Source organism: Colias philodice, chromosome 23 (genome assembly GCF_061535455.1).
Source record: "Colias philodice isolate Cphi_HAF_F1 chromosome 23, ilColPhil1 Martin Lab GWU primary, whole genome shotgun sequence".
Lineage (NCBI taxonomy): Eukaryota > Metazoa > Arthropoda > Insecta > Lepidoptera > Pieridae > Colias > Colias philodice.
This window is the reverse complement of record NC_143108.1, coordinates 8,458,157-8,470,634: the sequence shown is the minus strand read 5'-3', so window position 1 is coordinate 8,470,634 and position 12,478 is coordinate 8,458,157. Positions and strand designations below refer to the sequence as shown.

At 34.8% G+C, this 12,478-nt stretch overlaps 1 protein-coding gene across 1 annotated transcript in view; it reads left to right on the top strand.

Moving 5' to 3' along the window:
* The window catches only part of LOC149478184 (protein Skeletor, isoforms D/E-like), a 57,553-nt gene that overhangs the window by 33,131 nt on the left and 11,944 nt on the right, over window positions 1-12,478 (top strand). Inside the window, exons 5-6 of the mRNA XM_089709696.1 lie at window positions 432-559; window positions 958-1,095. Of these exons, the coding sequence (XP_089565822.1) occupies window positions 432-559; window positions 958-1,095 (266 nt within the window). The remainder of the gene's footprint in view (window positions 1-431; window positions 560-957; window positions 1,096-12,478) is intronic.

Genomic DNA, 12,478 nt, shown 5'->3' with positions numbered 1-12,478 from the left:
GCGGGAGGGGAGGTGTTATCGCGGCTTCATATTGAATTTCGTTCGGATCCGCTCTTGATAGCGGTGGGATTGAAACAATTCCAATACTGGCATTTGTTTCAATATCATTTGTTTAATGAATATTGCGCGGATTGCACCCGCCACCCCAGGCCTACAGATAAGCTTATAGCTTCGAAGAATCATCCAGATTTAATATAGACATAATTTATTTTTACAATACACGAATAGGGTTAAATTATTTTATAGATTTTGTTTAGGTATAATGTAGTTTTACAAGATGATACGGTTTATAAACAATTCTGTGGGTTTGAACAAGATCTGACCTATTTCTAAAGTTAGTCTTACCACCAGCACCTGTTTCATAATCTCTTTTAATAAAATTCTGTATAATATGTCAAACATTATTATTTTAATTGCTGTTTTTTACATAGACGCCAAATTCTGGGTGGGCCGTGGAGAGAAACCATCACCTGAAGGCATTCGCATCCCTGATGAGAACGGAAAAGAAACGCCCTTGAGGAAATACGATAAGAAGACCATAGTGCTGACTTTGCCTGGGGTAAGAAACTTCTGACACGATAAGCATAATTTTGAGAACATACTTCTAATCTGTGTGCTGTTTTTCTTTGAAGTCCTTATTGTTATTGTGACATAGACATGACGATTCCAGAATATTGGGATATTTTGGAAAGGCAAATGGTGGGACATATTCTTAGGACTTCAGCAAAGTTCAGAATACAGGAATCTTCAAGTTTATATGATTAATTCTTAGTTTATAGTCAGACAACTGTCTGGGCACATTTTTCTAAACTTCCCGAAACTTCAGAGAATATTAAAATTAAACTTCATTAAGTTACTTGGTTAATCCACAAAAATAAATTAAAACTTCTTTCTACTTCTACTTGCAGCATAATAAAAGATACGTGTTTTCGCGTACTAATCCGTATTCCCTTCCAGGAGCTGACAGTGTTCGACATCGGTCACTTCGGCGTGTGGTGCGAGGCGTTCACAGTAGACTTCGGGCACGTGGTGTTGCCGCGGGCCGCGCTCGCCGCCGCGCCGCCCAGCCTGAGGATGCTCGGCGTGTCGCCGCAGGTGGGTGTGGGGGGGGGGGGTGTGACGTCACGGGTGCGGTCACGTGTGCTGTGTATAGTAGTGTGCGTGCGTGTGTGTGACGTCACGGGCGCCGCGTGGTGCCGTATACAGGGTGTTACGGATATAATGTACTATCACATGAGTAGAAAAATAGAACTTATAGTTTTGCGGTGCGCGTTCGGAGATCGGCGCGAAATCAGTAAGGGGTGTAGAAATAGAGTTTATTAAATATATAAAAACGTGGAATATTTTATTAGATGATATTTTTTTTACTTTTCTTAGTGCACTAAATCTGTGACATCCTGCATACAGTTTATACTTATGGGATTTTGGTAGATTTTTTTTTCTAGGTGTGCTATTTCAGGATATCTTTTTGTATTACTTTTGTATTTACCAATTTCAGTCAATTTCGCTACTTTATAATATGACAGGATTTTATTTAATAGAGTTTTAGACTAGTCGTAATCAAGACAGAAAGAGTTTTACCTACATCAGCTATAGGACTAGACTTCGCCATTTAATATGAACTGAAATATTACGATTCAAAATTATCGTTATAGTACGTTTTATTTCTTTTATTTTTCAAGCGAGGAATGGTACAATATAATGAAGATTTATTTAAAAATTGTCTGTAAAATTCAATGCTCAATTATTAACGCAACTGAATTAGTAAAATCGTAATTCATAGTTTTTAAACGCAGATCATTATAAACTTTGAATAGAACAAATTGCAAAGCTCGGTTATTTGCGACTTAAATAGATTCTTTCACGACATTTACACAAATAAATCGTTATTCATTTGAATGCAATAATTAAATGGGGCCAAGGGTATATTATTATCTGTACGAGATACACGGCCGGTATTCAATCAATTAATTCACAATAATCATACGTTATAAGCTTATGTCGAGTGTTGTTTATGTTTAATTAAGATTTGTGCAGTATTCGTGTTAGAGCATGATTTGTGTTTATAATATAATAAATGAAATACCTACTTTTGAATATAAGGACCAGTTTTTTAAGGGACTCTGATACGTAGCTTTTTAATTACGAATTATGTATGCCCATACATATAAGTTTTGCACGCCTCATAAGCGAAGCGTTGAGGTGGGTACTACTGTCACTTCGCGCAAAACATCTGATTTTTCAAACTTAAAATGTCTTTATGTATCATACATTGCACTTGTAAGATAATACATACACACACATATTAAGAAAAAACACTATTTTTAACGTTCATGATATTTTTGATGTCATTTTTGTTATTTAAACTAGTTAAAAAACAGTTTAAAAAAGTTCTATCTTGGACGTCCGTGTGTCTGTATGTGCGGATCCTTTTTCTTGTTAACACGATAGCGACCGAAATACTTTACTAATCGAGTCTTTTTTTTTCTCTTACGCTTGAGTATGCTCAGGAATAGAACCCTTTCATTTTTCAGGGTCTGATTCGATGTGGTTTAATTGTTATTAAATAAACAAAAATAATAATTAATAAATATTTATTAAAAAAAAATTATGAGGCGTGCACTTTTGGATTTTCCAAATTATTTTGTTTATCTCTTCAATGCATTCGCTTTAGTTGACGTCCTTTCAGTTCCTTAACTTTTAGATGAAGAATAAATACAAGTTTTCTAATTATATAATGTGTTGTCTCCACTGTTACAAAACCCATAGAAAGCGCCTCGTTAGCGTGTCTTGCGCTGCAGACTGCAGTTTGCAGACAGTGTTGCGTGTCTTGCGCTGCAGACTGCAGTTTGCAGACAGCGTTGCGTGTCTTGCGCTGCAGACTGCAGTTTGCAGACAGCGTTGCAATTTGCTAATCTATACTAATATTGCAAAGATAGATTTAACAACAGATTTTAAATAAATACTTTCAAACCGATTTTTTAGACAGTAGAAAACTATTCTTGAGTGACACAGCTTTTTTTCATTCTGATTTCGAGCAAAGTCGGGCGATCAATCATAGTTTAACTACTTATACATTATTGTAAATATCAACCACTGAAAATTAATATGTCTTAAATGTGACTTGTTGTCAGAAAGTCCCCAGTTACTAATATTTATTTAAAAAATTAATTAAACGCGAGAATGTTGACAATGTTCGGATACGCTCCCTTGCGGCAGCTATGCCGTACCTTTTGTACATTTTATGTATACATATATTGTATTTGTAACTAATAATTATTGACATGAAATTCGAATTAAATAAAGCAAAGTATATTACATTACTAAAATTTCAGAAAAACTTAGCAAGTAAACAGTGTTCATGATAATATTATATTATTGTGTCGAATAATGAAGAAGAAAATCTAAGACGTAAAAAAAAACTGTAGTAATAACAAATAGAATGCATTTAATAATAGACGCTTCGTAATAACACTGACAATCCATCTCGAAATTGGTGGCGCACTTTATCAAAAAATGGACAATTTCCAAAATGATTTAACTGAAGGAGTACTTAGGCTGGCGTTGAGAAGTGAACATGAAATTAATAGAGGCGCATTCACCCCGAACCATTTGGATCGCCTCCAAACGTCACAGCTTTAGGACTAACAGACGGAGGCACGAAAACGTAGCGATAGTTTAGAATGAAAAGAGGCTTTTTCTCATGTGGAAAAAGGGCATATAAGTAGGTGTAGTTCCTTTTTAAGTATTGTTACGAATGAAATGGTACTTTTTGAAAGTACACACTTGATTGTACATAGTACATTATTTAAATGTGCAGTTTATTCACACGATTGATATATATAGGAAACAAGTAGAACGCGTTTCTTCTTTTCATAATCATCTCTTATTACATGTTTGAATACGTCCTTCAATATAGAAAATCGTAACGTTCATAATTCATCTATCATCGAAATTAGAATATGAGTAAATTATTGAGTCTGGATCACCCACTGCATCAACCAAGTCATCAATATATCCTTATTCCTCTTCATAGACAACACAAGAAAAAAGCTACTTTTGAACCGTTCGTATGTAAACAGCCTTCGTATAGCGAGTGCGCGGAGGCCAAATGTTCCTCACACAAAAACTTCAGTGCCCGCGGCAAATTGCTTTTGTGCGATTGTCTTCATACAATATTAAACGAATTGCAGTTATGTAACACAAACAAAGCTGCTTGCTTATCTCTCAAAAGTTTTATTCAAGCGTCATCCCGTCCTTATAATTTGAAGTATACACCATTTGTTTTCTGAAAAGCATGGTTTCACAAAATTTATAAATTTTTCGTTTTTCCAAACCAAAGTCTTTGTGAAATCAAAGGTTTTGTAACATTGTTTATGAATTATATTTTTTTTATAATTCATAAGGTTGGTAATTTATTAAAATTATTTTACCTAGTACTTATCTGATAAGCGTATTAGAGAAAATTCGGTAGAAATGGTCTTTATAAAAATAATTCGTAAAATGAATTTGTACATTTCGTTACAGGATTATTTGTCAGTCAAGTTAAACTACTTAACGTAACTTACTCAAAACGAGATAAGAATATTGTCAAAGTTGTAACAATGTTAAGTTGTTTGTTTCGTTACTCCTGAAAATTAAAATTGATAGAATTATGCACTCTTCTAGAAAAAATCTTTATTAGCGACGCAAATATTATATGCAAATATGCGTTCAGGATAATATCACTTAATACTCGTTTTTTTTACTTGTTTTTACAAATCAAATTTTATTGGAAATTATTGGAATTTACTGTAAGATATGCCTGAAAATATTTGTGGAGGAACAATAATTGATTTAAAAGCTATGTTATTTTTTTTGTAAAATTATTCGCATAGACGATATGTTATCCGTGCAAAGTCGGCGTGTTTCTCTAGTACAGTATAGCTCCTTCTGCAGAAAAGCAACGCTGGCTCTGCAAAGCGCAGTTTTCAGCGATTTAGATATTTTACGATGTTTTTACTGCGCTCGTAAATATTGTGATATAACGAATATTGTTTATAACATTTTCCTCGTAACTCGTTTTGAAATTTTCATATCTTATACTGTGAATGAGAAATATATGTCTGTATTCTGATAATCGAATGCTTTATATTTATGACGATGTGTTGTTACAAGCGTAGGTAAATATGTTATAAAATGTTATTATTTGTGCACTCATCTCCTAGAGAAAATCAAATATTAGTTTATGTATGACTGGGCTATACAATTTTAAATGTTTTTGATTATTATATAAAATACAAGCCACAAAAACGAGTACCAATAACATAAAAAGTTAACGTGGCGTGTCCGCTCTCGCTTTAAAATAAAAACTGCCAACAAAATACACTTTAAAAAATGTTTTGGCTCTTTTTAGCATGAATCTGAAATGTTATTGGTCATTGAAAAATAAAGTCTACTTTATTTTTCAATCTGTATTATGTGATATCTACAAATTAAAAACTATACAATAGTTTTAAAACACAATTATAGTGAATGAGATAACTGTATATTTTGAATAATATAAATAGAGTCTAATAGGCACATTCGAATTCGCAATCCTTTATATGTCAAAGATTGCATAAATACGAGCTAATTAGCATCATCATCATACATAATCGCTATTCACACATTTGCGAAACCGAATAAAATGCTTTTAAACCGTTTCGGAACTCGGTCGTGAGTCGTGAGCTCATCGAGTTACCAATTTGTTACGAGACGCAATCTGCACTCTTCGACGGAACGCCTTGAGATTTAACAGCTTATTCGCCTTTGAATTAATGTCTTCATACTGTATTATGTTGAGATGAAAACACGTATCGTCGTTTATGAAGTAATATCAATAATGGATTTGAAAGAGAAAGTCTATCCATAATTAAGATTAGAGGAAAAAAATAATAAGGCTCGCCAGAATAATTTAAACGTCGATGCCTTACTAATAAACGAAGAAACGCTATTAATCCTACGCCTAATCAGTGTTTGACAATCATCTCAAAATAACCTAACGTCAAGACTGATTAGCAACAAAGTTTATTAGTAGGGGGTAAGTGCATCATCACACAATCACGCATCCTTCCCATCCCTATGCCATCTTTGCCCAGTCCTGAGTGGAGGTTCTTGTTGCAGAGCCGCAACAAAGAGCTGGCGGCGGCGGCCCCCCGCGCGGCCCCCCGCGCGCCCCCCGCCCCGCGGGCCCGCAAGCCCCTCGCGCGCCTCGACGCCACCACGTACCGCCCCCCGCGCCTCGGCGCCGGCCCCCCCGCCTCCCTCGCCCACGAGCCGGCCCCCTCGCACCTGCGCCGCCGGGCTGACCGACCCACACACAGTGACCAATCGACCCACAATGACCAACCACGGGAACAATCGCAACAGAATGAACAATCACAACAAAATGAACAATTAGAACAAAATGAACAACAGAAAGCTCAATATGAACAACAAAAAGCCCAATATGAACAACAAAAAGCTCAATATGAACAACAAAACGCTCAATTTGAACAACAATCAAACCAAAGTGAGAAAGAACGCGCAAGCATCGCAAACGAAGCAGAGAAGCAGAGCGATGAAAAATATGAAATCGAAATAATACCTCAGACGTTCACGCTGCTGGACCCGGCGACGCAGGATCTGCTAACCGTGCAGCACTTGAACGAGGAACGGCGCCGAGCGCTCGAGCTGCAGAGCTTCCTGTACGACGACCTGATCCGGCAGCAGAGGGAGAAGGAGTGGCTGGACCAGCACGTGCAGTTGGAGCGCGCGCGGTTGGCGCGGCAGTACCACGGCGCGCCGCTCGACCTCGGCCAGGACTACCGGTTTGACCTTGACCCATTTGGGAGGTCGCGGCTCTGATGCAACGCTCGCGCAACACATCCTCTCGTCTCATCCGCGGTCAATCGATTGCGCCGCGGTTTCCCAATCGTTCGTTGCCCTTCTAAACGCTCCTCTCACTAGGCCTTGGCGATTAGATTCCGAGCTGTGATCGTTTATTGTCCCTTCCCGTCATATTATGATAATTAACCGTCCCGTTCACCATGCGTCGGAATCCACCGATTCCGCGGTACGGTGTGATTCGATGTTGCCAGTAAAAGTGATATATAGTGTAGACTGTAGATAGATCGTAAACTTCTCGACCGCCTTCATAAAAAGGCCATTCTAAGTTTAGTGTAGTAAGAGTGAGTGGCGGGAATATATTATAACTTTAGAGCGAACCGAAGGAATCTTATACGGTCGGAAATTTTGAACACATTGTAAAATATATTTTGTAACCTTCCTTGGAAATATTTTCTCAGCTTTTACAGGGATGCGAAAAATATATTACATAATCGATAGAAGATACTATGCGCATTTTGATGAATTGATAGTTACAATTCGCTTGTATCCTAAAGTGAGTGAGCAAGCAGAATATCTATACGCTGCATATTCTCACGGTAAAGTCTATCTGGAGGTCAGATCGCAAGGGTTACTATAATTACACGTTGCCATAATCTCTATACATAAGTTCCTTCGGTGCTTGCAGTTTGTGATAAATTGTGAAATATTAAGTTGTTATTTTTTACTTTTATACATTAAAGCGATATAATACTCATAGCAATAAAGCTTGCCAAGCACTTTGCGTTTCATTTCTATCCATTACTCCGAACGTCTCATGAAAATATGATAAATTGTTTCAGCGTTATTGCAAATGGTGATGTGAGTTTTTTAGACCATTTTTGAACGTTGAAGTTGTCATTCGTTCATAAACCTCTTGTTTCTATAACTATTAAAAACAATAAGTATGATAACTTGAACATGGGTCCTATTCCGTTGGCCTATTCTATTGGTTGGTCCTAAGGTGATCTTCATACAGATAAATATCATTGAAAAACTACAGCTTCTGTGATAAATGCTCAGTCAAACGTGATGTATCTGTTTTGCATACGATTAATTGAATCTAGGACACAGATAAAGCAGTCGACAGCTCCTAATTTATAATCTTAAAATACATAATACTGCAATTACGCAATTTAAAGGTCAAATAATAAACCTAAATTTGATTATGTTCCAACATATTATTATGTATAAATAACATGTAACATTGCAAATGCCTAAATTTTATACAAAAATATTCTCCAAAGAGACAGGGCGTTGGTGGAATATAAAAGAAAAGGCATTCGTATATAGAACACGCAACACAATAGAGTTTTATAACATAGATGATAACTCAGCAAAGAATGCCTCCATTCTTCATCACGACAAAGCGAATTGGCAACGACTATACTTTTATTATTACCGGCTTTCATTGCTCAAATGCTGTGCTATATAAAAGTAAATCTTACCATTTTATATTTTAAGTCGCAATTTCGCCTTTGCAATTCAGTTATATAGTGTTTTTATTGCATTCGGGTCAGGCTTAGGTTATAGCTCTTATGCGTTAGTGCGTACTCCGCGGTCAATTATTCAGCTAATTAACTATTAAACTTTATGAATTGTTGTTTACAAGACATATTCATCAGTTACTATGCTCTCCTATTGAAATATCTTTTAAAATATTATCTATTTAACATATTTTGATATGGTTTTACTGCCTAATAGCAGTGGATATTGAGCAAACAATTTCACTTAACGTTTTACAAAAATAATAGAATGTGAAACATTCTGGCCTTCACTTACCGATTGTAGAATCTTTGACATATTAAAAATTACCTCATCTCACGCAACGTGTTTACTATCTCCATTCTGTGAGTCGAGTTAACAAACGTGATACAAATTATTAAGAAACATGTTATGGACAATTTTCTGCTGTAATAAGTCACGAATGCATTACCAATTGCTATTATATTAAGGAATATCATAGAACTGGGGCTTAGGGAATTGAATGTGAATAATAAAAATATTATGATATGAAAAAATAATGATAATGGACCTCATGTGTAAAACATATTAATATTTAACAAGCTTCTAAAACGAGTGTCGTTAAGATACAAGTTTTCCGTTGTTATTAAACATGCATGTAATACAAGTAATAAAAAAGTTTTTATACATAAGGAAAAGGGGTGAGAAAATTGTACATCTGTGACAAAAATTTATAAGGCACATAATATGATGACATTGTACCTACAATATTTTATGTTCTAAAATTTTGTATAAATTTTTAATTTAAATTAAAATAGGTATCTGTACCTACAAATTGGTGTGATTTCTTAAAATGATTTCTACTGAAAAATAATTATTTACAAACCCTTGTCTTAGTTGACTAGAATAAAAACTATTTTGAGTTTGAGTTTGAAACATCGTCTCATTTGCGTGGTGGCTCTACCAACGATAAAAGTGACAAAAAACATCGATTTAAAGCGGCCATAGCCCATCGATTGCACTTTACCGAGCGTTGATCTATTCATAGTTCATACCGTTGCGTTATTCGTTTTCCATCGTAAAAACTGATTGCAGCCGCGTGCATCGATTGAAACCCGGATTGATAAAGTTGATGTCTATCCGTGTGATTATTGGAAGTACATAAATATTGATTTTATTACTTTATATTTGATATTTCGTTTAAAGCTTGTATAGAAATGAACTATGATTGTTGTAGAGTATGAATTATATACAGTTGGGACTAGCTAAAGTGCCTTTGGGATTCATGTTTATATATAGTATTATGTTTTGATTAAAGCAAGAAGGAAAACAGATCAAAGTTATATTCACGTATACGTATTAAATAGTGAATTAGTTGAAACAAACAAAAGTAATCTAGGCACTAACATAATAAATAACTAAAAACACATTACCTAGAGCCATATAAAGCAAGCAAAATGTGAAATATTTAAGATATGCCCAAAATATTCGAGTCACAGAAGTCCTGTATACGCATTGCAGGCCCTTGGTGACCCACTGGTGACCCACGACCCTCATGAATAACTCTATTTGCCATAAAACGACTTACCTAACCGTTTATTATAAAACTTTCTTATAATACGAAAGGCTTTTTGTTGAAACGTTCCATTTGAAATTCTTTAAATAGCACATTTTATGGGTTCAGTTGAATTGTGTCCTGTGAAATACGGTATTTTTATGTTTTTAAGTTTATAATATTATATGCTTATACAGGTTGTTCTAGTTTCTAAAATATAATCTCTTCGGTACAACCATGGAATTGCATGCAAAATATTATTATTATTTATTATGTAGTATGTATGTATCATAATATTATGAATTTGTTACGTTGTTAAGTCGCAGAGAAGTCATAAGTTGTCCCAGATAAGCAGTATAGATAAGTTAACTGCATTTTTAAAAGGATTCATTCATAAATCATTTGTGGTATTTTTTGTTTCATCTTAATCTTAATATGTACTATTATAAAGGCGAAAGTTTGTAAGTATGGATGTATGGATGTTTGTTACTCTTTCACGTAAAAACTACTGAACCGATTACAATGAAATTTAGCACACATATAGAGGGTAACTTGGATTAACACATAGGATAGGTTTTATCCCGGAAATCCCACGGGAACGGGATCTATGCGGGTTTTCCTTTGAAATCGCGGGCGAAGCCGCGGGCGGAAATCTAGTAGAGACATAAGAATGACATTAAAAGGCTATTCAATGGTAAAACTTGGGTAAAACCAACAGCTTCAAGAGGCGAGTAATCAGCTAGTTGCTATAGCAACCATGGAGTGAACTAGAAAAGCTGTCGCCATATGATTAGGGCAAATTGACGCTTCGGCCAGAGTAGAGGCAAATTGGCACGCCTTTGTAATATATAACTCGGTTACGTGTGCCGAATATGCCTTGCGAACAGCTACATGCTCTGTTTTATTTCCCTGAAGGTGTTAGAACACCATTTTGTGTGAACTGCTTAAGATTTTGTTTATTTCTTAATGTACAAACGAAGGTTCGTTTTCATGTGAAGATGTTTGTAACTTTTGCACACAAAAGAAGTTTATTAATTATACTCGACGATATATTTTTATTCATTTCTAAGTATGAGGTTTTTTGTAAATGAAATATATATCATACTAGTTAAGTACATACGTTTTTTTATTAAAGTGTTTTGGTATTTGTTTCCGAAGAATACGAAAGCGGTGAATGTGCTTGTATAAAATTGGATACATACATAGTTAATAATATGTATTAACATATAGAATACATTCTATCCCGGTTCAAATCCAGCTATAATATTTTACAGAAAGATTGTTTTATTCAAAGTTATCTAAGTTCTTTTCATTGAACTTGAATTCTTCTACAAATGTTTAATCTACCTTACAATTTATTTCATTTTAGTTATAGTCCGTTATTATGCAAATATCAACTACAAATGGTAAATAGATTGTCGTTTAGTTACACCTTAAACCTATTATCTATATAATGCAGACGTTAACAAAATATATATTTTGAAATACAAACATTATAATAGCAGTACATACAATGGTTTGTGAAAACTTGTAAAATATACAAGTAACAACGTAGATTAAATAAATCTAGTGCAGTTATATGTACCTAACGAAAAGGTAGCTTTAGAAACAAGTTCTGCGAAACTTTTATAATGGTCCAGATTCTAGACTCAAGTATCTATGACTGAAAATATCAAACTATTTTGAACGTGAGTGTAGACCTCGGAAAATGCAGAATATTTTGTAGAACTCAGAGTAGCTATTAAATGAGTGGAGATAAGATGTTATAAAAACTTTGATAAAATATACAGAGTTCGCATATTCCCTAAGGGGGTTGCCTTTTCAAGATAGCTTTTGTGTCTTATATACTCGTACAGAAAGATTTGATTCTAATAGATATAATATGCTAAATTGAAGAACTATACTTTCAGTTCAATGTAAGAATATTGAATTCTAATTATTGTCGTTAGCAATTTTTTTATATCAGTCGCAGCGTATATTATGAAGTGATTTATATTTATGGTTGACCATTTTCTTCAAATTGCCAGTCGATAGGGTAATCAAGTCCTTTTCCTTGAAACATAATCTACACGTTAAAATTCATTAAAGGCGTTTATGATTAGGTTTATAATATCAGTAGAATTGAATAAGTAGCGTATTCCGAAATAAACTATTTGAGAAGCCACATTCTTGTTAAAATAAATCAAAGTTCTTAAATAAAAGCAGAATGTGGTTCCCATATTCACGTGGATCGCAAAGTTTTGCATTGAAGAACAAACTATGGGACAAAGTTCGGCGTCGAACAGAATCGATAGCGACGTGGCGGTAATTTGCTTCGTTCCTACTTTCATTTCAACACTACATGCAAATAAGTTTGCTCTTTTATTATTTCCTGATACGAAACATGAAAATATTGGAGATGCTACATGTTGTTTGTTTTGTAATCCTGCAGATGCACGATGCCTTTCCAATAATTAGTTGTTGTTAGAATGGACCGATTATTTCCTAAGATTTTGTCTTGGGTAAGGTTAGGATGAAGACAGTAACTTATGTACTGTGTACTATTAATTTACTCTGTCACTATTCTCAGTGAAA